Source organism: Orcinus orca, chromosome 8 (genome assembly GCF_937001465.1).
Source record: "Orcinus orca chromosome 8, mOrcOrc1.1, whole genome shotgun sequence".
Taxonomy (NCBI): Eukaryota; Metazoa; Chordata; class Mammalia; order Artiodactyla; family Delphinidae; genus Orcinus; species Orcinus orca.
Genome location: NC_064566.1, coordinates 70,285,262 through 70,312,354, shown reverse-complemented (window position 1 = coordinate 70,312,354; position 27,093 = coordinate 70,285,262). Strand labels below are relative to the sequence as shown.

At 45.1% G+C, this 27,093-nt stretch overlaps 1 protein-coding gene across 13 annotated transcripts in view; it reads right to left on the bottom strand.

Annotated features, from left to right (window-relative positions):
• The window catches only part of AMOTL1 (angiomotin like 1), a 170,667-nt gene that overhangs the window by 95,834 nt on the left and 47,740 nt on the right, over positions 1-27,093 (bottom strand). Inside the window, exon 1 of one of the 13 annotated variants that reach the window (XM_004265463.4) lies at positions 13,780-14,087. The exons of the other annotated variants lie outside the window; for them this stretch is intronic. Coding sequence (XP_004265511.2) covers positions 13,780-13,828 — 49 coding nt within the window. The 5' untranslated portion in view covers positions 13,829-14,087. Of the gene's footprint in view, positions 1-13,779; positions 14,088-27,093 lie in introns of those variants that run through there. 13 annotated transcript variants of the gene reach the window in all.

Genomic DNA, 27,093 nt, shown 5'->3' with positions numbered 1-27,093 from the left:
TCTGAATCTCAGGTCTGAATCAACACAAAGGTCATCAACGTGAGCGGATTTCACTGCTATGTTGATGAGGCTTAAGTTTAGTTCGGTGGAGATTTCTAGGTGATAACCAGACTTAAGAGCCTGAGGGTTGTTTTCTTCTTAACTTCTTAAATGGATGAGCAAACAACAGATCACAGATTCCTAAATCCTTTTTCTATATGATGATATAAGGCAGATTTTGCAAACAATGATGTATAACTAGCACTAATTTTCCACTGGTCTTCCCAGATAGAACAACTCACTCAAATCAAAGAGAAAATTGAAAGGTGAATGTAGACATAACCCGTGCTGTCGCCATAGAACGTCTCATATGACTCCCTGACACATGCCCCACCTGGTGGTTTTCCAAGGGCTCCCCTCCCTCATCTGGGAGAACCTACTGACTCTGATCTGATCCTTGTCGGTCACGATTCCAGCCACCTGAGCTTCCGGCCAGTCCTCCAGGGCTCCATGTCCCTTTTCAACAAATGGCATTCTTCAGGTCTAAGACCTGCACTGTTCCTACCCACTTCTAGTTCTCAGACTGGCTGTCACTTTCTCCAGGGAGACCAAAAATGACAAACCAAGAATCATGATTTTTAAATTATGACTTAAAATATGATTATGATTTTTTAAAGGGGGAGGGCAGGAAAAAAGAAAGAGAAAAGAAATTTTTGAAAAGCAAAACTAAAAGACCAGGACAATACTGATTTAGCCACCCTATCAGACTCAGAAAGCAGCTGATTTATGTGAAGGTTCTGAGCTATCTTTGGATCAATCCTCTAAGAGCAGTTCTTAGTGAAAAAGAGCTGAAGCAAAAGGCCATGGAGGTCTTTAAGGCTGCAAGTTAAGTCAAGGGCATTAGAAGGCTACAGACAGCCAATGAAAAGAAGTCTGCCAATTCGAACACTTTTTTAAACAAGATGACTTTTTCAGAACTCGATCCAGAGCATATTCTATCACTGAACTGCTCTGCAGTGCTGCTGACTCTGGTCTGTTCTGTGGGTGCTGACCAACTTCCACCTAGCAAGTGTCCAGGGCTCTCACAGTCCAAATCTTTAAGAAATGGGAAACGTCATCAGCATAGGGCTTTCCAGTGTATCACCGAGTACCTCTTGCACATAGAACATGTATGTGAATTTTTACACTAATTCTATCATCATTTTGCACCCTCAGTCACTACCTATTTTAGTTACTATCCTATTTCAACAATGAGTAGGAAAGCATCCTCTTGGAGGTAACTGTGGTGCTTATATCTAAAAAATGAGACTCACTGTCCACAAATATTTGTATTATCTATATACCCTTCTCCCCCCACCCTCAATTCAAACAACACATCACGTTAATTGATGTTTATAATGATGATTCTGAACGATCAAGAAGAAGTTACACAAGGCAAGAGCTGAGGGAGTGGAGGGGCGGAGTTGGGGTGGGAATCAATCTTGCAGAAAAACTGCCACACTTACCTTTAACTACACAGAAAATTCACATCTTCAGAACAATGCATTCTCTAGGTGGTCCAAATGCTGAGGATTTACTGTGTGCTCAACTGTTAATACTTTATCTTAATATTGGCGACATGATTCTTATGATGACTTTAGCAGTTTAATACACGTCTGCAAATTCCTTGACACTCCTGTAGAAAGATGAGCTCCCCTTCCCTTGGATTTTGGCAAGCTTTTAAGTGCACTGCCCAATAAAGAACGACAGAAGTGACTCTAGGTGACTTCCAAGATCAGACCATAAAAGGCAGGGCAGTTTCTATCTTGTTTGCTGGGATACTCACATCTGGAGCTCTGAGCCACCATGCAAGAATTCTGACTAGCCTGATGCTGTGAGGAAAGGCCACTTGAAGGGGCTCCAGTCTGCAGACCTAGCCTTCAAGTGCATCCCAGCCCTGATGCCAGACAGGTGAATGAAGGAGCCTCCAGATAACCCGATCCCAAACCATCCAGTCACCCCCCAGCCTCCTCCCAGCACACTGGAGCAGAAACAAACCACCTCATCCCCGTCTGAAGTCCAGATCCACAGAATCTGGACGCAGAATAAATGAGTGCTTGAAGCCAGTAGGATGAGGCAATTTGTTGCACAGCAATGGAACATGGGTGATAACTAACACATGACTCTTTTAATGTGTCAGATATTGGTCCTAGCACTTTACATATTTTAACTCACATAATACACATAAATTCTTACAATGATCTTTGGAGGTCGGTGTTACTATTATCCCTATTTAACATATGAGGAAACTACTTAACAGAGAGGTTAAGTAATTTGCCCAAGATGACAAAGCCAGTGAGAGGCACCGGTGGGAAGTGACTCCAGGTTTCCAGCTCTGGAGTCTTAACCATTCAGCTCCACAGATGAACACATCACAACTGGCCCATTAGGCCCACCTCCCATCATCTCTACTGAGTGTCCTCTACTAAGTCACACTCACACATCTAGTAATTCCCTGGTTGCATCTGTGTCCTCCATATACCCTCCCAAGTTCCCTGGCAGGGAACTCTTCCATGCTTCTAGAAGTCACGATATCTGTCATTTCAACACGTTTCCTCTTACGCAGTCCACAGTGAAGACAGAATACTTGAAAGGCAGTTATTAATCGTTTCTTGGCCTTCGTTTCTCAGAGTGGAATAAACCAGTTCATTTGCCTTCTGTTTTCTAACATTACATTCCTTTTAGAATATAAATTCCATAGGTGCAAAGGACATACACCCCTCACCGAGTTCAGTTCCACGCACATGAGAGATCTCAAATGTCAAATGGAGGAACTATATCCTTTTACTGTATCCTCACCAAATTCTCCACCTCAGTATTGACTTGCACAGTCCAGAGTTAGTAAATCAACAGATTTTTATTGAGCAGTGAGAGCTTCTGTATCCAAAATTTTGCCTAATTTATATTCTGTCCCCAAATAAGAAATGTCATGCTCCCCAAATGTTCAACATGTACCATCCTCAGAGAAGTTGAAACTAATTCAGAGTAGGTTCAATTAGAATATTTGTGATTTCTGCCTAACTACTAAATTTAATCCTACAAAAGCTGTTCACTTTATGAGCAAACTTAATTACACAGAGCCCATTTTATGGTCCTAAACTACAGTGTGATCTTGGACAGTTAACAAATGCCGTTAAAATATAAATATTTGTATTTCTTTCCATTATTTTCCACTCCATATTCCTGGAATTTATTTTGGAGAAAGTTGAAGGTAAGTAACTTCAGAATTTGGGGAAATTTTAGCTCTAAACTCAGGACCAAGATAATCCCTATTTCGGAGTCGACCTTTTCAGATATACTCTTTCCTTTTTTTGGATGAGTATTTTACAGGAGCAAATCTAAAAGTTAGCTAAAGTGAATTTATTCACCACTTTTCATGCTGCCACGCATTTTGGACCTACCAGGCCAGTCACCACCATGGGGAGGGGTGAGTGTGACAGGATTCTGTCCTTTTACAAAGCTCCAGCTTCTAACCTCACACCCCCATTATCTTCAAGGTTTGCGTAAATGGTTTTGTGCTGGTTACAGTACTTTCCCAGGTGTCTTCATTGAAGCCTATTGGGATTTAAGAAGACATTTTCTTTTTCTCTTCCAGATAAAGGAACATTAGTCCATGTCTCCTTTCAGAAACTAGAGTGGGGTTACGTGTGTTCTGCAGTGAGTTTACGACTATGCACTAAGGAATGTCCACTGCCTCCACGAGTTTCCATAAATCTGAAAAAGTACATTCCCTAGTCTCTGTTCCTATCCTTCCTCCTCCTTGCCCCATTCCTCAGAAAAGATCCCAGACTCTCCCTCTTGTCTGCCCTCACATCGTTTTTTGTTTTTTTTTGACAATTATTGGCTCATCCTTTAATGTATGAGGAGATTTTATAAATGGATAAGCAGAAGTTTAACATAAATAGAAAGTTTTCAGGAAAACAGATACAGGTAGTTTATAAACATGTAAAACGATACTAAATATCACTCATAATAAACAAACAAAAATTTAAAATATAACAGTCTTTTGTCTATCAGATGGTAAAATTTTAGCAAAATTGAATTGGGGAGAATTTATGGAAAAAAAATAGAATCTCTGGATGGCAACTTGGCAATATCTATTAAAATTCAAAATGTACTTATACTATGGTTATCATTCTAGGAATTTATAGTAGATATATATTAGTACATTTGCAAAGAAGTATGTAAAAGACAAAGTACTGCTTGTAGTATCCAATACTGAAAACAAACCTCACATCCCTAAAATGAGGACTGGTTATAAATTACAGAGTTCATATGAGTGAACAAATTGCTCTCACATCTTTCAACCTTCTCCCACATCACCAGGATGAGCAACTTAGTTGCAGTGATTTTAGGGACCCGTCCCTCAGGAAACAGGGCCTTACTAGAGAATTTTACATTCTCTCCTTTCCCCAGACTTGCCAGATAGAAAGACTCACTCCCTAGAAACTTGGTGGTCAGAGCCCTTCAGAGCACAGCTCGTGGAAGGAAGGGAAAGGCCTGCCTCACGCCTGCTCTCAGGGGTTCCGTTCCTGGGCCACGCCATCCGGAGCAGCCCTTACAGCTGAGAAGCAGCAGCTGGAAGGGAGATGCCTCCTTCCTCCGGGGCACAGGGCCACAGGGTGTGTGTGCGCCCCACCTCACACTGAGGAGGCAGAGTGAGCCTGAAAGACATGACATCTGTCATCCTTTTCCTGACCTGCCTGTCCTGAGAGGGGTGGAAGGAGGGAGGGAGGGAGGACAGAGTTCATCAGAAGAGGTGGGGGACAGCAAAGTGGGAACACCTGTCACATGGCTCCCACAGAGTCCAGGTAATGAGGAGTCTGGCTGGTTGGGTTGTGGAGACACGTAAAGGGCGGGGACATATGCGAGAACCATCCTGGGGGTCAACTGCGAGGACCTGGTGACTGATTGGATGCCGGGGAGTAAGGAAAGGAACTTGACAGTTTACAGAACACCTTCAAAGGAGGCAAGAGTGAGGATGACGCAGCGCGGAATGGCATCCGAGCAAGTCCAAACTGGCGCCACAAACCATACGAGTGAGCCCCCAGCCTCCCACGGACAAAGGCTGGTTCAACAGGGCAGCTGACCCAAGGCGGAGGAGTCCAGGCCGCCTCTGGATCCTCCCCAGGAGAAGGGGGTCTCAGGGCTAAATCCAGCCTAACATTTCCATTTGTTTCTCTCAAGGACCAGATTCCTGGAAGAATCCCATGAACTGAACCAAAGCCTCGAATATCCCCTAGAAACAGTAGACCACACACACCCCTTGATAACAGCCTGCTAACTTGATAAACTCCATGCCCAGATGCCTTGCTGACCCACCTTCCAAAGGAAATGAGCCTCCGAATTGCCAAGTGGCAAAGTGAGGTTCAAGCTGACAGGGCAGTATCCCCGCGGTATTTTCTCCCCACCAGTCACACCAGACTTCCAAGGGAAGAGTGGTACATTTCACTCAAAAACGTGCCCCCGGGACTTCCCTGGTGGCGCAGTGGTTGAGAGTCCGCCTGCCAATGCAGGGCACACGGGTTCGTGCCCCGGTCCGGGAGGATCCCACATGCCGCGGAGCGGCTGGGCCCGTGAGCCATGGCCGCTGAGCCTGCGCGTCCGGAGCCTGTGCTCCGCAACGGGAGAGGCCACAGCAGTGAGAGGCCCGCGTACCGCAAAAAAAAAAATGTGCCCCGGTCCCACGATATGAAGCCCAATGATGCTGCCTTCAGACAAACAGGGCTAGCATCCCTCTAAAATAGCACTGGCCAGTGGAACTTGCTGTAATGATGGACATGGCTCTTAGGCACTTGAATCGTGGCCCGTATGACTGAGGACCTGAATGTTTAGTTTCATTTAATTTTCATTAATTTAGATGGCCACATGTGGCTAGCGGTTAACATGGAAGGTATAGATCTAGAACTTTAAAAAAAAAAAAAAGAAAGAAAAATCTGTGGGCCAGATTAAGCTGCGAGGAAAAAATCATGGAATTTTAATTCTCCACTGGGAGGAAGCGGACTCTCTTAACAGTGCAGCACCTGCTCAAGCTTTTTTCCAGCCCCGAGCTCTTCTCCAGTCATTACAACTACACATCAATGAGCCTCCAAAACATCGCAGCTTGGAAAGCCCTCAGAGACCCTAGCCCAAACGCCGGTCCACTGCAGGTAACTTCTCCACAGTGTCCCTGAACATTTCTAAGCAATCTTTACCGAGTCCCCCCAGCAGCAGTGGAACTCAGCATCAGGAGAGGCAGTCCACCTCCAAATCCAAGGACACTCTTCCAAAGGGAAATCAAGGACGCTCAAAAGAATAAAAAAACAAATTTTGCACCATGCTTTACCTCTTATACGGCCCTTTAAAAGGCATTATCTCAGGTAAGCCTCACCATAACCTTAGGATATAAGCATTAGTAAACACATTTATTTTACAGAAGTTAAGTGAATTAGCCAAGGTGATATGGCTGGTATATGGTCACCATTTACCATAACCTGGCATGTCTTCCAAGCACTGAGAGATCAAAAGACAACCGAGAGAAGGAAAAGTCGGGGTGGGGAAGGGGGAAGGCATGGAAGAGGAATTAGAGGAAAGGATACAGTCATGTACATCAACTAGGAACCTCAGAAATCAAAACTATTTCGATCTCAACCATTAAACATGAACAGAATCAGTTCCAAAGAGTAAGGTACCTCAGTCTAGGTCTAATTTATAGGGGCCAATGCTCTAAAATAGTGCTTCTCAAAGTGTGGTCTCCGAACCAGCAGTGACAATATCACCTGGAAACTTGTTAGAAATGCAAATTCTCAGGCCCCATCCAAGACCTGCTGAAACAGAAAGTCTGGGGCTGGGGCCCAGCAGTCTGGTTTTAAAGAAGCCTTCTTGACGATTCTGATGTCCACCCACGTTTAAGAACCACTGCTCTACAACTGTACATCTAAGGCGCAGTCCGTTTCCTCTGGGAAATGAACAACTTGGTCATCAAAGGAAAGGAAAGGGAGCTGCCAGTAGTGAAGTTTGGGACACAGTGACGTCAGCCCTGGCTTACTGTACCTCGGGTAATAAGGACCCCAAACTCTGAACTAGCTCAGGACAGCACACACCTCCTACCACCTCCTGTGGTCAGGGCGGAGAGAAAATTGTTCTTTACTCAGAAACTCTTGGTTTAGAGGTAGGGAAAAGGTATATTCTATAAGGAGCACTAGATCATGAATAGAGTATCCTAGCTTCTAACCTCAATCAATAAATAATATTTGTAAACAACAAGGTCCTACTGTATAGCACAGGCAACTATATTCAATATCCTGTAATAAACCATAGTGGAAAAGAATATGAAAAAGAATATATATATGTATAACTGAATCACTTTGCTGTACAGCAGAAATTAACATTACATTGTAAATTAACTATAAGGACATAAAATAAAATTTTAAATAAATAAACAGTATTTGGTATACAGCTCAGTTTTCCCAAGTGTGAAAAGGCAAGCTTCTATGAGTAAGAACTGGGATTCCAGTTTCTCAAAGAAAAAGATACATGAGAAAACACATAACATTATAAAACCATTTGTCTTTCTGCTATGTTACTACTACTACTAATAATAATAATAATGATAATAATAGGCATTTACTGAATGCTTTGAATGTGCCAGCACTGAGCTAAGTGCCGTATATGCATCAATTCATTTCACCTGCATGCAACTCCAGCCGGTAAGAACCATTACTGTCTCCACTGTCTCCACGAAGTTGCACGGGTCTGAGATCACACAGAAAGGAGGTGGCAGGGCCAGGAAGCAAACTAGGGCCAGGAAGCAAACTAAGTCCATCTGACCCTAAACAATCCAAAATACTACTGCCTTCCTCATTTTGACACATATTCTAACTTTAAATCAATTCAACCTTACTCATACTCAGTTTTAAGTACTGCATTTTCTTTTTTTTTAACCTATTATGCCATGTGCTGTTCAAAAAAGTCCTCAACCACTCAGTTTGCCCAAAGTCCTTCAACCTGTGCTCAAGAACCAGGGTAACCCACACTGAAGAATTCATGTCAGTAAAATATCTAAAAACTAGATCCAAGGCAAGAACCCATTTTCTTCCCACCGTGCTTGGGCAACATGCCCAGGGAAGCCCTCCCTGACCACCTGATCAAAGTGAGACCTCCCTGCTGCTTCTCTTCTCTGTGCCCCCAAATACATCACGCTCTTCTCTTCTATCATAATATTAACACCTGGGAATGTCCACATACCACCTCACCAATAGCGAGCTCTGGAGAGTGGGAGCTATGCCTGATTCACCCGTGTGCTTCCAGAGCACTAAATGCATAATCAACACCTAAGAGATGGTTTAGAAGATGGATAGCAAGACATACACATTCTTAAGAGGGTAAAAGTGAACTACAATTTGAATATAAAATGTAAAACCATGAAATTTTTTTTTAAAATAGAAAATCTTTGGAATATTAACCTAGGCAAAATGTTCTTAGATGTGACACCAAAAGCACGATCCAGAAAAGGAAAAACTCAATAAATTGGACATTAGCAAAATTAAACACTTTTTTCCTGCAACTGAAAAGACAGACTACATACTGAAAAAAATATATATGCAAGCCACACATCTGACAAAGGACTCATATCTGGAATATATAAGGAATTCTCAAAGCTCAATGGCAAATAATAATAATAATAATAATCCAGTTAGAACACGGCAAGACAGGAGCAGACATTGCACCACAGAGGACATACAGGTGGCAAACAAGCACATGAAAAGATGTCCAACGTCATTAGCCATTAGGGAATGCAAATTAAAACCATGATGAGATCAAAAAATTTACTGGGGGGCTTCCCTGGTGGCGCAGTGGTTGAGAGTCCGCCTGCCGATGCAGGGGACGCGGGTTGGTGCCCCGGTCCGGGAGGTTCCCACGTGCCGCGGAGCGGCTGGGCCCGTGAGCCATGGCCGCTGGGCCTGCACGTCCGGAGCCTGTGCTCCGCAACGGGAGAGGCCACAGCAGTGAGAGGCCCGCGTACCACAAAAAAAAAAAAAAAAATTTACTGGGACAGCTAAAATGATAAACAAAAGCTGGTGAGGATGCAGAGAAACTGCATCTCTCACACATTACTGGTGGGAATGTAAAATGGTAGACACTCTGGAAAAGTTTGACAATTTCTTAAAAAACTAAACATACACCTACCATACAAAACCCAGCAATCCTAATCCTAGGCATTCGTTCCAAAGAAACAAAAACTCTGTCCTCACCAAAACCTGTACATGAACGTTCATAGCATCTTTAACTGTAAGAGCCCAAAACTGAAAACAACCAGGTGTCTTTTGGTGGGCAAATGCTTAAGCAAACTGTGGTCTATCCACACCAGGGAATATTACTCAGCAATAAAAAGGAACAAACTAGTGATAAAGCAATAGTCTGGGTGGATCTCAAGGGTATTATGCTGAGTGAAAAAGCTAATCTCATAAAGATCACATACTGCATAATTTTATGTATGTAATATTCTCAAAATTATACAGGAGAACAGAGTGGTTACTACAGTTTAGAGATGGAATAGGGGGAAGGGGAGGGTGACCATAAAGGGGTGGCACAAAGCAGGGCTTTGAGGTGATAGAATAACTCTGCATCTTGATTGTGGTGGTAGCTACAGGGAGCTACACATGTGAAAAAAAATTGCACAGAAGGATAACACACACAAACCCGAATGTTTGCATGTAAAACTGGTGAAATCTGAATATGGTCTGGATCGCACCAAGGTCCATTTCCTGGTTCTACTGTTGTACTCTGGTTATGTGAGATGTTACCAATGGGGGAAACTGGGTGAAGAGTACAAGGGACCTCTCTACTATTTTTGCAACTTCCCATAAAGTTATAATCATTTCAAAACTAAAAGTTAAACAAACAAACAAGTGAGCTACAGGCATTTTACTTAAAAACAAAACAAACAAGAAAAGAGGTGTACATAGCTGCAGTACTGGCCAGTGAAGTCCCAAATACAGATTGAAACACACACAGTAGGATCATGTGACTTTATTATTCTTTTTAAGTTAAGCCCAATTCTCCAGAGGCTTAACAGGGATACATTTCCTAACACGTTAGGGCTACTCCCCCCGTTCCCCCCAATAAAGGGAGAAAAAATGCCTGATGTGTGAGACACTTTGGGAGTCCAGGAGTCTGGTCCTAAAAGCCTGGAATGAATATACCCTACGATTTCACAAGGATGGAGGCCAAGGGCCTCACAAGTTAGAGAAGAACTCAGAGTGGTGGCAACACGCAAGCCCAGGCGTGCCTCCGTTCCAGAAAATGTAGTGTACGGATCCACCCACAATGGCCAAGATTTAAATGTTGCCTTCCCTCACAAAACAAACCAAAAAAATAAAACAATTTTTTTAAATCGCTAAGCAAACAAATAAAAACCTCAACAACCTCAGACTATTTCCAACGAACCTTATAATTATGTCCTCTTACTTGACCTCCAAGTTACCCCTTGCTTTTCAAGTATTCTATTGCCTAGTGAATTCTGGGACATAAGAACCTACCAAAACTAATGAAAGAATAGGAGGAGAAAAATTATTCAAAACACTAGAGAATTTCCTGATCTAAGCTTTCATATGCATTTAAAATGCAGATAGCTACTTGCAAGGAGTGAGGATGTTACTCTGGGAGAATTTTGCTTATCAGGACTACTAATGGGTCTTACAAAGTCACTTCCTTTTTAATGTATTGGCCTGGAAAATCAGATTTTTACGATTTTCACCAGCAATTCCTTGTTTTCTAAGTTGTTCATTATTTTTTTCTTTAAAAAGCTTTACGTTATACAGTGCTTTATCATTTTCAAAGCATTTTCACAAATTGCTATGAAGCACTGGTACCTAGGGGCTGTACTTTTCAACAGAACTCTCACCAGCCAGACTGCCATCTAATTTCAATTAGGTCGGTCATCTTTCCCCCAGGCCCTGGGTCTACAATTCTCCACAGGGGTAGACTTAAAAAAAAAAAAAAAAAAGCAGAGCTCTATCCACAGAAGCCTCCAGACGAACTGGCCAAGGGCAGAAGACACTCTCAAGTCTAATCAGCAGAGTGCCTTCCCAGAAAATCACTCACATTTCTGCACTCCTGTGCTTTTCTTAACAGCACTTTAAAATCTCATTTAAACCGAAAGTCCTCCATTAGCTCGCATGAACAGATGTATTTTTCAGTGCTTTGATCTCCACATGCCCTTCAGTACATTAGTATTCTTCACCCCCCACCATCACACAGAACCAAAAGACCAAGACTTGTGTGCATTTTAAAAAGAAGGGAGGGCTTCCCTGGTGGCGCAGTGGTTGAGAGTCCGCCTGCCGATGCAGGGGACACGGGTTCGTGCCCCGGTCCGGGAAGATCCCACATGCCGCGGAGCGGCTGGGCCCGTGAGCCATGGCCGCTGAGCCTGAGCGTCCGGAGCCTGTGCTCCGCAACGGGAGAGGCCACAACAGTGAGTGGCCCGCGTACCGCAAAAAAAAAAAAAAAAGAAGGGAGAGGGGACTTCCCTGGTGGTCCAGTGGTTGACTCTGTGCTCCCTATGCAGGGATCCTGCAACAAAGACCCGGTGCAGCTAAATAAGTAAACATTTTTATAAAAACTAAAAATACTAATAAAAAGAAGGGAGTGGGAGTGGAGTGAAGAGCACCTTCTCTCCTCCTATCCACTTGCAGAGTTCACAAGGGTTTCCTCATTTATCTTGAAAAATGTATCTCACAGAAGCAAAGTATACCCATCCAGAAACTAAACATCCCCCATGCCCCACCAGGGAGAGTAGAGGCAGGCAGCTCTAAAGCCTTCTACTCTATGCCCTACTCCTTTTAATTCTGGTCAAATCAGTGGTTTCCAACCCTTTGCTCCTCTGTAGAACAGTTCAAAGTGTATTAAGGATTGTGCCCACATTGCTTCCATAAAAAGCATTATAGTAGATGTACTATGATGATCAGAGCAGCGTCCTGGGAGATAAATGTCACACTGGTCTAGATGCTTCAAGAACTTGCAAGCTGGAGAGACACCAATGCTTAACTTGGGTCGGACGTCCACGGAGAGCTGCCGGGTCCAGGAGTGGTGGACAGCCCGGAGTGGTGGACAGCCCGGAGTGGTGGGCAGCCCGGAGTGGTGGGCGGCCAGGGGAAATCTTAGTTTGGCAGCGACACACTGGCCAGTTTTGGAAGCAGAGAGAGAGAAATGACTACTCAACATTTCAAGCCCAGACTTTTCACTTCCTGAAAAGGAAGGAAATTTTTTGGAATAGTAGCTGTTAATAATCCCTCTATTCTGGTTGTATTTGCTTATAGCAAGTAACGTTATTGTTTGGGGTAGTCCAAAGCATCTTCCGGCATCATAAATGGCTCTAGTGACCCACTATCTCCAACACCACCAAGGACTTTAATAAGCAGTACAAAAATTCGATTCTCCTAACATGCCTCGGATGAAGAAAACGGGCAACCATGTCCGCACTGTATCAGGACAGGGCAAAGGAACTGAGGGGGACCGAGGGCGGAAAATGTTCGGTCCCAACCTCAAAGGCTCCGAGGCCCATCGTCAGGGTCACGTCTACTGAAGCCTCAGTTCAGGTGATCCACACACTAGCCGGGCATTTTCCAAAGCATGTGCCGCTCGGGGACAGGAAACCGACGCCAAAGCCAAAGAAGCAAAGACCCTTCGAACAAAAATGGAAAGGGAAAGTCTTTACAGCCACCAATCAAGATACTAGAGAGTAGGGCGTGGCGAGGCGCGGGAGCTGCGGGCAGGCAGCCGGATTCTCAGCCTGGGCTCCTAAGAGGGAAACTTGGAAAGGTCGCCGCGGCGGAGGCCCTAGAGGTGGGTGCGAGCCAGCGCTCGTCGGTTTCGCCGCCCGGTCCTCCAGCCCGGCTGCCCACGGGGCGCGTCCGGCCCCTGCCACAGCGCGGGCCCCGCTCTGCCCAGCTGTCATCGACCGAAGTGCCACGAAAGTCCCATTCCAAGAATAGCCATCTCCACTTGGAAAGTTTAATGTTTTTCCCCCTGAAACCAGATTCTTTTGAAGCAACACGAACAGCAAGGGAGAGCTGGATCTAACTCCCCAGTTTCTGTCAAAGAAACTTGTCCCGGGAGAACAAAGAAGAAGCAATCAGAGAACGCGATCCAAGGACGGGGGTCCGCGGCGCGATCGCTTCTCCGCCCCCACCCGCCAGAGACTAGACTTTGGGGCTACAGGAGGGGTCCGGCGCGTCGGGCGGGCCACCGTGCGCGCCTTTGTCTCGCGCGCAGGGAAGCGGCCACCGGCCACCCCTTCCGCCGCCTCCCTCGGCCGCCGGAGAGCCGCGCGCCGGCGCGTCGCGGAGAGGGCGGCCATATGGCAGCGCCCCTCCGGAAAGGCCAGCCCCAAGGCGAGGGCGCGCCTGCAGCCCCGGCCACGGGCCACGACGGCCAAACGACTCCCAGTCTTCGAGGGGGCGCGGGGAGGCGCGGCGCTGCGACCCGGCCGGCCGGCTCCGGGGCCTGCAGAGTGGCGCGGAAACAGAGTTCTGATTTTTTTTTTCTTTTTTTAAAGCAATATGGATAAGGGAGATCAAGATTCCGGTGGCAAGCACTCCCGGCCCCCGGCACCGAAAAGGCTGCCCAAGTCGTTCCGGAGCCGGGCCGATCTCCGCCCCGAACTCCCGGAGAGGAGCCGCCGGCCCGGAGCGGCAGGGGGCGGGGAGCATCGATGGGCCGGGTCCTCTGCGCGGGAGAGTCGGAGGCGCCCGCCCTGCGCCCGGAGCGGGGACTGGTTACCTTTCACTGCAGACTCACAAGTTCCCCGCCGCAACTTTGCCCTCCACATGAGGCGATCATGGCTAGTTCAGTGCCGCGGCTGGGGAAGGCGGCCGCCAAGCAGCGCGCCGGGCATGGCGTGTGGCAGCCTGGGGAAGCGGCGCCTGACAAGCAGCCCCATTCACAAGGAAGAGGAGACACGCCGAGGCTTCCCCTCCAGCCCCAAACCGGACCACCGCCGCTGGGTCCTAGAGCGTCCCGTGCGCTCCCGCCGCCGCCCGCGCTCCCCGCGCCCCGCGCACCGCGCGGGGAGGGTAGTCCGGGATCGTCACTGTAACCCTACACTTCACCCCCGCCCAGCGCCCGGCCGCTGGGCCCTAGAGCCCGTCTCCAGGCTTCCGCCGCCCCTCCCGGGGCCCGCGAGATCGCCAGCTGAAATTGCCCCGAGCTCTAGCTGACGTGTCTCCCCGAGAGTTAGGAGGGCGATGGCCTCCCTTGTTTTGGTCCCTGCCGAGGTTTAATTCATGTCAGACTCCACTTCTCCTTCCTTTGACTTTCTTTTCCTTCCCACCAGGCCAACTCCGGCCGAAATCGGTTTCCCGATCTGCCCTCAAAGTCCAGATCAGTTCTGTGTAGGATATTTTTCTTCTTAAGCGGAATTTCCAGATGAAAAGTGGCCAGACTTTTCTCTTTGCATTCCCCTAGCCCCAGTGCTTCTATCATGCACTGGATTGGGCGACAAGCTGCTGCTCTGGGCTCCGTTGACTAGCAGAAGGGCCAAAACAGATTCTACAACCTCAGATATTACAACCAGTGGTCACAAACCTCTAGGCTGTTACCTGCCCGAGCGGAGGCGATTAAAGTAATTCTGGGAGAATGTTGCTGATTCTGTCCCACCTCTTAAACCAGGCTACACTGAGTAACACTCCTCACCCACCCCAGTATACTCAATTGCAGACCTCGGGAGCCTTGATCTGGCGACCCCAAACCTACCCACACCATGTAACCTCTCTCCCTAGCTTCCAGGAGCTGTCTCTGCTGCTTACAGGAGCACAGGCCAGGTAATAGTATTGCAGTTGCTGAGGAAGATGTTAATAGGAGAGCCAGGGCATACCACACCTCTTACCTTGTGCACCTCTCCTCTCTGCCTTCTGTCTAGACCAGAATTCTTTCAGGAATTCCTGCCTGGATTGTGGCAATTAGCTAACTAGTCAGCCAGCAGTTTTACCCCTCCACTCAATCCTGGTGGGGTGTGTGCCCCTCTGATTCCAGTCTTTTCTTGTGATACATCCCTGATGGTTCGGTAACCTCTGCTCTCAAGATAAAACCCAAATGCAATAATTTAACAATTATTTACCAAAAACCTACCACATTTAAAGTCCGATACCCTAGTTCTCGATAACACATAAAAGAAACGAAACAGCAGCTAACCAGCCCTTCAAGAATTTATTTATTTAAGATAACAAAATACGCAACCACAGAGCAGGAAAGCACTGGAGATGCTTGGAAAAAGTGGAGAGCAGCAGTCCCCTAAACTTTTGGCACCAGGGACCGGTTTCCTGGAAGACAATTTTTCCAAGGACTGGGCTGGGCGATAGTTCAGGCGGTAATGCGAGCAATGGGGAGCGATGGGAAGCGGCAGATGAAACTTCACTTGCTCGCCGCCACTCACCTCCTGCTGTGCGGCCCCGTTCCTAACATGCCAGCGGGCCCCTGGTGGAGAGGACTGAGTGCATGCAGGAGAAAGGAGAGCCTTGAAGAGTGGTGGAGCTCAGAGCCACTGGCATTGTATGAATTTAGCATAGGCTGGGGGAGAGGTGATGGATAGGAAAAGGAGGGAAAGTAGGAAGGAAACTAACATTTATTAATGGCCCCCTATTAGATACCATACTATATCCTGAGAGGCAGCAGAATTTAACAGTTACAAGCATCCACTGGAACAAAACAGAAAAGAGTGGTTGAGTCACAGCTCCACCACTCTACCTGTGGGCACTTAGGCAAGTCATCTACCTTCTCTAAACCTCAGTTTCTTCATTTGCAAGATGAGGGAAATTGCACCAACCCTCACAGGGTGGTTGTACGGACTGAATAAAGCAACGAATATAAAATACTTAGCACGATGCATATAAGTGCTCAGCACATTTGCTATTATTTCAAGCAACCCTCCATTAGCCCTGGACATAGGGAGCCCATCTGGGAAATAGCTACAGGAAGCAATGACAACTGAGGTTGGGAGACAGAAAGGAAGAAAGAGATACCATGTAGATAGCAAATCTTTGAGGATGCCCAATACAGGGAAGACACAAAATCTCTGAAGCAAGATTTTACTCTTTTCATTGACTAGACAGCTATCCTGGGAGAAAGAACAAAGTAATCAAGTTAACTCAGATTTTGTGCCTGGGTCATAGGAAGAATGGATCATTCTTGGAACATTTATAAACCAGTTGGTCCAACGGATGAACCAATGATGGAAGAAGCAGAGTTGAGAGGGGGAACTGGTTTGAGAGAGATGTTGACAGGCTTCCTGTCCTCTGGGCAAGAGAAAAAAGGGACAAGAGCCTGGGTGAGAAGTCAAGGACAGAAATGCAGAGAAAAACAGAGATGCAGCTTTGAAGATCAGTTTACTTGGGGAATGCCCACGACAGAAAATTCAGGAAAGAAGGAGGCAGAAGAGGCAGACGCTGGGGAAGTAGAAGAGCTAGGAAGGTTTCCAGGCATGGAAGATAGAGGAAGCTTTAAGAAGATGGTCCCCCTATCAAATGCCACAGACTCCTCGACTTCTGAGGAAGTGACAGGCACAGCTTGTGGGCTCAAGAATCTGCTGATTCAATCGGGTGGACCCAGCCTAGACTTTTCAAATTGATACCGAGTGATAGTTTACTAGGCCAATTTTCCCCCTCCGCTCACCTAAATTTCCTCAACCATTAATAATCACTGTATCAAATGCAGAAAATGAATAATCTTCTACCATCAAATATATCTGACGCGTGTTCAGGAACTGAGGGCTGAGAAAAAGACTTCAGATTTCACCAGCAAGAGGCCATCGGTAACATTTTATAGTATATTTGGCTGCAGATTCTGACTAAGGCTGGGGCCAAAAAGAAACAAGGTATGTTTACAATAAAAACTGAATGCAGCTTTACTCGCAGTAAGGGAGTGAATCAGTCAGCATCTGTGATTTTGGACCTATGTACTCACTCTACAGGTCAGCATCCTTTCTATAAAGCGACCCAAGTTGTCTTTTACTCACCCCTAGGAGAGTTAAGAAGGTGACAGAGCAATTTTGGCACTCTTAGGGACACCTCAGGGAACAGTCTTTAAGTCCAGACAGGGCAGGTACCAGGATGTTCCAGACAAGCACAGAGGCTGGAAGAATAGTGAGGGAACAGAGGACTCCAGGAAGAGAAGGATGAGCATGGTCTTAGAGTTAAGTCCTGAGCTCTAGTCCGGATTCACCTATTTCTAGCTATGGAGAGTAACAAAACGTAAGCTTCAGCTACCTCCTCTGTAAAATGGGAATCATTACATTGAGCTCATTGGCTTATAGTGAGGATTAGAAAATATATGTCAAGTGCTGGGCACATAATAGGAATTCAGTAAAATAAACCCCTCCCTTCTCCAGTGATTTGAAATACCAAGGAATTTACTTCTCTATTACAATGGGAATCCTCTCCCCCCCACCCACTCTTCTTCTCTGCACCCACCAATCACAGCCTTAAAAGTCTTTATCATCTGCTACTTGGACTAGGATGGGCCCTAAGAATGGGCCTGAGCTTGCCAGGAGGGAAACAGCAAATGGCAAAAAAGGAGAGGACAGGCATGTCCACAAAAGGGACAGCTACTGCCCGGCATCACCTAGGACAGGTCACACTACCATTAGTGGTTCTCAATGAACACCTGTTGCACGAACAAACCAATGGCTCAATGCAGCCAGGCTGCCTTAATCAAACGCTTGTTTTGTTTCTAGAACATAGAAACCCAAGTTCTGTAGTGCTTCCCAAAGTGTGATTTATAAGCCAAAGCATGTAAAATTTTAAATTCCTAATGTCTCACCTCCAAATTCTAGAGATTCAGGGTCTCTAAGGATGGAGTCGTCATAGAATCCACTGTAAGCAATGCCAAGCACACCAAAATTTGAGGGTCAAGGACTAAGGCCTCCCATTGGTTCACTGGGGTCAAGGTGCTCTTCCATTTCTCTTTCAGCAGCATTTACTGTATCCGAGCTCAATATGATAAAGGTAAAGGACAATGGGTGACATATTAGAACGTTAAAAGCAAAGCATTATGGGAGCATGCAGGAGTGACTGGCTTTGTACAGGGAGGGAAAGGGGCAGGTTCCAAGAAATCCAAGTGCTGAGGGAAGGACGTCCTTACTAGCAAAGGCAGGGGAACGGAGAGGGCACATTGCTGTGCTTCTCAACACTTTTTCTTTGAACTTCTTCTTTTCCAAAACATAAAACTGTCACACCAACCCCAGGTTTGCTAAATCTATATTATTGCCAGGTAAGAGGATCTCTTCCAAGCTTTTCTTTCAGTTCTCTGTTTTACAAAGACAATAGTTGTAGTTTTTTTTCCTGCTTATTTCCAAATATAAAATCGCGTTCTCAAATAACCTCCTCCTCTGGAGATTCTGACATATGCCCTGCCCCCATCTTGTAAACTGATAACAGGAGCAAAACGCAGGGGGTCCTGGAAGTGCCCGAAGCAGAGGATGCCAGGAGAGCACTGCTGTGAGGAAGGTGGGGTCAGGGATGAGCCTTTTCCAGGCCAGACTGACTGAGAATGCACAGTGAAAAACAAAGAGGAAGACGTGCAAGGCAAGTGGAAGACGCACAGGTGAGACTGCTCTGCAGTTCCGGAAATACCGGGTGCCTTAGAGATGGGTAAACTGCTCCCAAGAGGAGTTAAATGTCATATAACAGAATGGGTCATTTGAAAACCCTGCTCCATTTGCGGCTTACCCCAGGACTCTGTTGATTATGAAAAAATTGCCCAATAAATATGTATTAAGTACCTACTAAGGGCCAGGCTCGTGCTATCCTCCTCCACAGGCGTTTGGCTCATGTAGTGAGTGATGGATCTGAGGCCTGTTTGTCTGGATGTTTTCAGCTTCACACCCACGGTGACACACTGGCCTCTTCTTGCCTCATAGCTTTCTCCTCTGAACGTATTACATAATATGCATTAAACGCATAATCTGATCTATATAAAACACAAGAAGCAGAAGGTGGATACCATCATGTCCAGGCAAAATGCACCTACACCAAAAAGCTAAAAAGGAAGAGTAGAGACATTGTCCCCAAATAAACCTGGGGTCAGATCCTGACTGAGACACTCAGTAGCTATGAATATAAAGCACCTGGCATGTCACAGGTATTTAATAAATGATGATCATTCTGTTATTTGCTACTCTTAACTACAGAAACCTCGGGAATACTGAAAAGCTCGTACTTTTTTGGCTAACTGGTTATTTCAGGGTTTCTCAGCTTTGGCACTTTTGCCATTTGGTGCTGAGATTTCTTTGTGGTAAGGACTGCCCTCTACATTGTCGGATGTTTAGCCGCATCCCTGGCCTCTACCCACTCGATGCCAGTGGCAACCACCCTACCTCCCACTCCAAGTTGTGCCAACTAATAATGTCTCCAAATATTGCCAAATGTCTCCTATGGGCAAAACTCCCCCCCCCCCACCGGTTGAGAACGACTGAATTAGATGAGTAGTTAATGGTGCCCAGTTTACAGGCTCCCAAGCTTCTAACCATACTGATCATTCCATTGAGCTGTTGGGTGAATCCAGTCGCGTACTAATAGGAGGCAGCCTCAGTTTTGTTTGTTCTACAGTATATATCACACTATGGTAATTCCTTCCCATTTCTCTCTTCATGAACAAAAAACCAATTAGGTTTTATTCTGTTTCCAATGATGGTACAGATATGTGGTTTTTTTTTTTTTTCTAAAAACTGGAATCATACTGAGTTTCTAAAACAACAGCGACATACAATCGCTGTCAAAAACAAGGACTGTCACAATAACTGGAGATAACTTTGATCAGAATGTTCAGACTTAATTAAGATCGCTTGTAGTCGCCTTTCTGAAAAGGATGCAGGTGTGTTTTATTCTGAAAACATGTCCTCTCTGTTCATAGCTAGAAAGAACAGTGAGAAGAATGGCCCCTCCATAGCCTACACAGCAGTTCTAGCTCTTCTCTTTCTAGAATATGCACTAAAGACCAGCATCCTTCCAGCACATCTTATACTTTAAATGCCAAAGACAGAGAAGTGGGGAAGCTCTCACCATTCCCAAGGGCTCCGGCCACTCTGGATGGTTCAATTCAGGAGAAAAATTTGTTTTACAGCATAATCTCAGAGTGGGGTGGAGGGTAGGGTAAGAGTTAAAATTCACATCTTACATGGTAGGTGACCCATCCAGAAATCAGGAATTATTTATTGTGTGTCAGCAACAGAGCCAGTATCATGCTAAGCAGAACAGAGTCTTCAGAAAAGTCCAAGGTCGGGAGGGGAATAATTAGAAATAACTAAAAAAAATAAAGTCCTAAACAGAAGGACTAACTGAAAGGATTAACCGAAAGCACAACAGAGTTTGAAAGAAGGCAGAGCCATGTGAAAGCTGCAGTGGTTCATTCATTCATTCAAAAAATATCAACTACATTGAATAAGCCACACCCTCCACTAGGTGTGCAAATACCCTGCTATGGGGTCTGCTTATTAAAATGTGTATAAATAAACCTATCATTTCAAACTGGTCTATGTGCGATGAAGAAAAGGAACAGGGTGCAATAACAAAGACTCACGAGGGAGAGGGTGGCTACTTAGGGGGAGTGGAAAGGGAAGGCTTCTCCAAGGAGACGAAGAACAGGGGCAAGAGCCATCCAGCGGAGCAAACAGCCTGTGCGGAGATCTTGAAGCAGGAAGGAGCTTAAAGGAGGCATAGGGAGGAGGGCCTGCATGGATCCAGTCTGGAGCACCCCGGATGAGTTCCTTAGGAATGTTACGAGCCTCCTTTACCCAGCATCTGGGAATGGTCCCTTTCCAGTCATCCTTTAGGATGTAATACCTTATGAGTGTCAAACAATATGAGTTTCAAATTAAGTGGAAGAGAGAAAAGGAACGTCAGAAAATGACCAATTTGGGATGAAGAATAATAAAAGAATTATATGGAAACAACCTAAAAGTGAACTCCACATTGGTCACCACGCGAAAGATGCAGTCTCTCTAGAGTCTTCATCTGAGTTTTTTTTTTTTTTTTTCGGTATGTGGGCCTCTCACTGTTGTGGCCCCTCCCGTTGTGGAGCACAGGTTCCAGACGCGCAGGCTCAACAGCCATGGCTCACGGGCCCAGCTGCTCCGCAGCATATGGGATCTTCCCGGACCGGGGCACCTGTCCCCTGCATCGGCAGGCGGACTCTCAACCACTGCGCCACCAGGGAAGCCCCATCTGAGTCTTGTTGAAAACAGGGGAAGACCTAGGATGCTCAGTGCCAGTAAGGCAGTGGTTCTTAAACGTGAGCTGCATCAAAGTCACCAGAAGAGCTTGCTACAACAGACTGCTGGGTCCCACCCTTGAGTTTCTGATTCAGCAGCTCAGGGTGGGGCCCCAGAATCGCACTTTTAATCTAACAAGTTCCCAGATGATGCTGATGCTGCTGGCCCACGGACCACACTTCGAGAACCCCTGGTTTAGGATATTTGGGGACCTACATTTCTGTGCACTCAGAATCCCAACCTAAATGAGGGAACAAGCAAGAAGCATTGTAGCAGAATGATCAAAACCCAGTTTTCTGTCTCGAGTGAGCAAGTATGGAATAGTGTGTCTCCTCTGTACCAGGTGATTTCATATGTTACCTCATTTCATCGCTACATAACACACTGCATGGTAGGCTTCATTATCCTTGTGTTACGCATGAGGAAAAGGGGCTGCGCCCCAGGTTATAGGAATCTCCCGAGATCACATGGCTCAAAAGTGACAGGGCCAGGATGCAAACCTGTTCTTCAAAGCAGAGTTCTTGATCTTGACGCTACACTACATTGCCTTGCATACACACAGCTCCCTCTCCAGGCTCCCCTGGACGGGAGAGATACTCCCCGGGCTCCAGACCCACTGCATCGCTGCAGAGCGCTCTGAGGCCGACCATGTGCAGCCAGCGATGGGTGCAGACACTTTTCACAGACTCCTGGGGGCTGCTAGGGACCTGAACTTGTTACTAAGTTCTTCCCTTTCTTTAGGGAAGGCAATAAACTCTACTAAGCCTCCACAAACGCACTGCCCTAAGCGTGTTACATACATCATCTCTTTCAAAACGACCAGGGGTGGTTTTCAGTCTGTGGGGGGCAGTTAAGTATTCTAAAACACAAGCTGAGGAGTGAGACAGGCCTGGGCTCAACTTCCCTTCTGTCATTTATTAGTTATATGACTTGACTAAAGCTCAGTTTTTCTTCTTTTGAGAAGTAGTGGTTACAACAGTATTTGCCTCAAAGGGTTGTGAGAAATTCATGAGTCACTTGCATGTAAAGCTCTCAGCTCTTAACATGCAGCACATACTCCATAATTATCAACTATGATTACTAACCTGTTATCCATTTTCTTTCAAAATATGGCCATTTTAGAGAAGCTTTGATTATTGCTGTGCTAGACGGTCCTAGACACACAGCTTCTTCCGTTGACGTTTCTCGAGTTTGGGAATATTCAATTGGTAGATCCAGGAAATATGAACGGTAGGCATCTTGATCTGAGCCCCTCCCACACCCTAGCTAGGAAAAATATCTCAAGAGATCCTTACAAACAAAACAGGAAAAAATGGGCTAGTTTAGGTATTTTAGGTGAATTTAAAATAATTAAATAACTACACCCAATGGGTATTGAGTAATGGAATGATATTAACTTGGGTGGGGGGTTGAGGTCAAGGGATCTGATGATCCCACTATGGTCAATATTGGTCAAGTTATATGTGAGGTCAGGCTCAGTTCTCGGTGCCAGGTTGAAACGAAACTTTCCTCTTCGAAAGCACTCAGCAGAGGTTGAGCAGCATGGGAATCGATGGAGAAACCAGAGCATATTACAAAAGAGACCTACAGCCACTGTGGAAAACAGTATGGACATTTCTTAAAATACTAAAAATAGAGTTACCATATGATCTGGCAATCCCACTCCTGGGCATATACCCAGAAAAGACGAAAGCTCTAATTTGAAAAGATACATGCAACTCAATGTTCATACCAGTACTGTTTACAATAGCCAAGACATGGAAGCAACCTAGGTGCCCATCAACAGATAAATGGATAAAGAAGATGTGGTATATATATATATAGTGGAATGCTAGTCAGCCATAAAAAAAGAATGAAATAATGCCATTTGCAGCAACATGGATGGACCTAGAGATTATCATACTAAGTGAAGTAAGTCAGACAAATATTATATGATATCACTTATATGTGGAATCTAAAAAAATAGTACACATGAACTTATTTACAAAACAGAAATAGACTCACAGACATAGAAAATAAACTTATGGTTACCAAAGGGGCAAGGGGGAGGGATAAAGTGGGAGTATGGGATTAACAGGTGCACACTACTACGTATAAAATAGATAAACAACAGGATTTCCTGAATAGCACAGGGAACTATATTCAATATCTTGTAATAAACTATAATGGCAAAGAAGAGAAAAAAGAATATATACACATATATGTATAACTGAATCACTTTGCTCTACACCTGAAACTAACACAATATTGTAAATCAACTATACTTCAATTAAAAAATAATAATAAAACAAGAGACCTAGTAGGGAGAAAAGATTAAGATACAATTTGATAGCCATCTTAAAATATTTTGACAGCTTACGGAAAGAAAAGAGGTACAGACTGACTCTGTGTTTACTATAAACACTCTAGAGCATTGTTTTTCAAATGGTAGTAGGCAACCTATTAGTGGAAATTAACTGAACAGGTTAATCAGCATTTTAAGTAAATAAAATAGAACAAGGCGGAAAATATCAGATGCAGCCAGTCTAATAAGGAGTAATTGCTATTCCATGAAACTTCTGTCTTAGTTATACTTATATTCAAATTTGTATGAGTCTATAAAATGTATCTTTATGTAGGGTCACAGTGAAAAAAAAAATGTTTGAAAGCTCTAGGAGGTAAAACATGGACAACTGGGTGCAAGAAACAGGAAATCAGGTTTCAGCTCCCTCAAAGAAAGTGTTATAATAATGATCACTGCATAACAATAAACTAGGTTTTCTCATGAGGCAGGACCCCCTCCCCCATATATACATCACTCCCTATGGTGATGGTCTAGCCCACGCTGAGGAACCATGCATTAAGGAAAGAGGGCACTGGGTGTTCCCTCCAATGAGGACACGAAGATGCTCTAAACGAGTAGATCAGACCTGAGCTTCTGTTACAAGAGAGAATGGAGAAAACCAAAACCTCAGTATCCAGACTCCATAAGTCATGGAGCCCATCCAGGAGCAGGCAAATGCTCCCGTGTTTATATATTATGCAAAATGAGCATGCATCGAATCCCTGAAGCTGTTCAGGATTTCTGCTGTAGGAAGGGCTAATTTCCAACAACCATTTTCTAATTGATAAAATAGCGCACCCGTCAGCCATCAGTTCTCAATAATGTAAGCACCTAAGTGGAGTCCAGTGGGGACTAAATACCCAGTGACAGGACCTGAGCCGTGTTTTACCACACCTTCTAACAGAGCAAGCTAAAATCTGACATGAAAAGCAGAGCACCCCCAGAGGCTGCTCCCACACCACACCAAGAGCTGCCAGACACCACCAGCTGGATGTGAGTATCAGATAAGCAACAAAAGTTTTTAGTATATTATGTCCCAAATATTGCAAGGGACATATATATACTACTAAAAAAAATCATTTGCTGTTTATCTGAAATTTAACTGGGTATCCTCTATTTTTGGACACCCAGTTTAGATTTTGCAAATTCTGATAATTACCTGCCTACGTGAGTGATATCGCTATACTTGCTTTAGAGGATTCCTCAGTCCCTCATTTGGCAAACAGCGTGCAATGTCAAGCTGACAGTAGTAGAAAGCAATAATGATGATAATAATGGAAAAAGGAGTGAAATTCAAATGGACACAGTGTAACAGCTTTGTCCCACTGAACCCTACCATGCCAAATTTAAAGGCCTTTTAAGAGTGGGACAAACAGACCCTGTAAGTCATCAGGATGTGCACGGCATTTTGAGGAAAGAGTTCATGAGGGGAGCTTCCCTGGTGGCACAGTGGTCGAGAGTCCACCTGCTGATGCAGGGGACACGGGTTCGTGCCCCGGTCCGGGAAGATCCCACATGCCGCGGAGCAGCTAGGCCCGTGAGCCATGGCCGCTGAGCCTGCGTGTCCGTGTCTGGAGCCTGTGCTCCGCAACGGGAGAGGCCACAACAGTGAGAGGCCCACATACCACAAAAAAAAAAAAAAAGAGTTAATGAGGTTACAGTCCCACTTTGCAGAGTTTCCATGCTCAACCTGGGCATGTTCAAGGGAGAAGATTCCACTTCATTCACCTTCACTCCAGTATTCAGAACTCAGTTTCGGGGACCCCAGAGGAGGAGGTGACTTTGGCTGCCACCAGCTGTCCTAACACAGACATAACCTGTTCATGCCCTGTACCCTTCCTCTTGCAGCACATGCTGTGAAAGGTGGATGACCTCCAGTAAGCCTGCCTGGCTTCCCCTTGACCTCCATGACTGAGTCAGGTTCCTCTTCTCAGGGGTCCCACGGTCCCTTAAATACTTCCTATATAGCACTCACCACAATAAAAAATAACTGTAACCACTCATGGAGTGCCAACTATGTGCTAATCACTTTGTGTGTGTGTGTGTGTGTGTGTGTGTGTGTGTGTATATATATATATGTACGTATCATCTCATTTAATCCCTCCCAACTACCCTATGAAGTAGGTATGTGCATTCCCATATCACAGATGGGTAAAGCCTAGAAAGCTTAGATAACCTACGCAAGGTCACACAGTCAATAAGGGCCCGCTGGTCTGGAGGAGCCAGAGTACCACATTGTAAACTTTTCTATTAATTGGTCTTTCTCTCCCAGGGAAGGATTATTTCTCATTTACCCTCGTGTCCCCAGCCTACAGTGTGTGGCAAGTGGTAGGCAGCACTGTAAATGGGTCAGCCCATTATTTTACAGTCAAATAGGCCTGGATGCAAATCATGGTTCTGCCGAGAATCAGCCACTGAGAATCAGGAGTTTGGGTTCTAGTAACTTGCTCTGGAATTGAGGACAGAGGTTAGGAGTCCCAGCAAGAGAGAACAAAGCTAGGCTCAAGCCCCAGCTCCACCACTTCCCAGGTGTGACTTGGCAAGTTACTGAACTTGTCTAAGCTCCAACTCTCCAACCATCAAATGAGGGAAACAATAGTACCTGCTTCGCAGCATTGCTTTGACATTCCTGACATAAAGTTCTTAGCAAGACACCTATACATGAAAAGCCATCCACAAATATGAGCTCTTTTTATTTTAATACATTCTAAAATGCCATTTGAACTGGAGTAAGTAATTTTGGGTTAACTATTGGCATAAGTAGTGCAAGTTTCAGATACAGTTTTTATTCAGGAAATCAGAACTTGGGGAAAATAGTGTAAATAATTTGGGGGAATCTATTTAAAAGAACTATTCAACGCAGCTCAATATTAAAAAAAAAAACAACCCAATCCAAAAATGGGCAGAAGACCTAAACAGACATCTCTCCAAAGAAGACATACAGATGGCCAAGAGGTACATGAAAAGCTGCTCAACATCACTAAGTATTAGAGAAATGAAAATCAAAACTACAGTGAGTATCACCTCACACCAGTTAGAATGAGCATCATCAGAAAATCTACAAACAACAAATGCTGGAGAGGGTGTGGAGAAAAGAGAACCCTCTTGCACTGTTGGTGGGAATGTAAGTTGATAGAGCCACTATGGAGAACAGTATGGAGGTTCCTTAAAAAACTAAAATTAGAACTACCATATGACCCAGCAATCCCACTACTGGGCATATACCCAGAGAAAACCATATTTCAAAAAGACACATGCACCCCAGTGTTCATTGCAGCACTATTTAATATAGCCAGGTCATGGAAGCAACCTAAACGCCCATCGACAGACGAATGGATAAAGAAGATGTGGTACATATATACAATGGAATATTAGCCATAAAAAGCAACGAAATTGGGTCATTTGTAGAGACATGGATGGACCTAGAGACTGTCATACAGAGTGAATTAAGTCAGAAAGAGAAAAACAAATATTGTATATTAACGCATATATGTGGAATCTAGAAAAATGG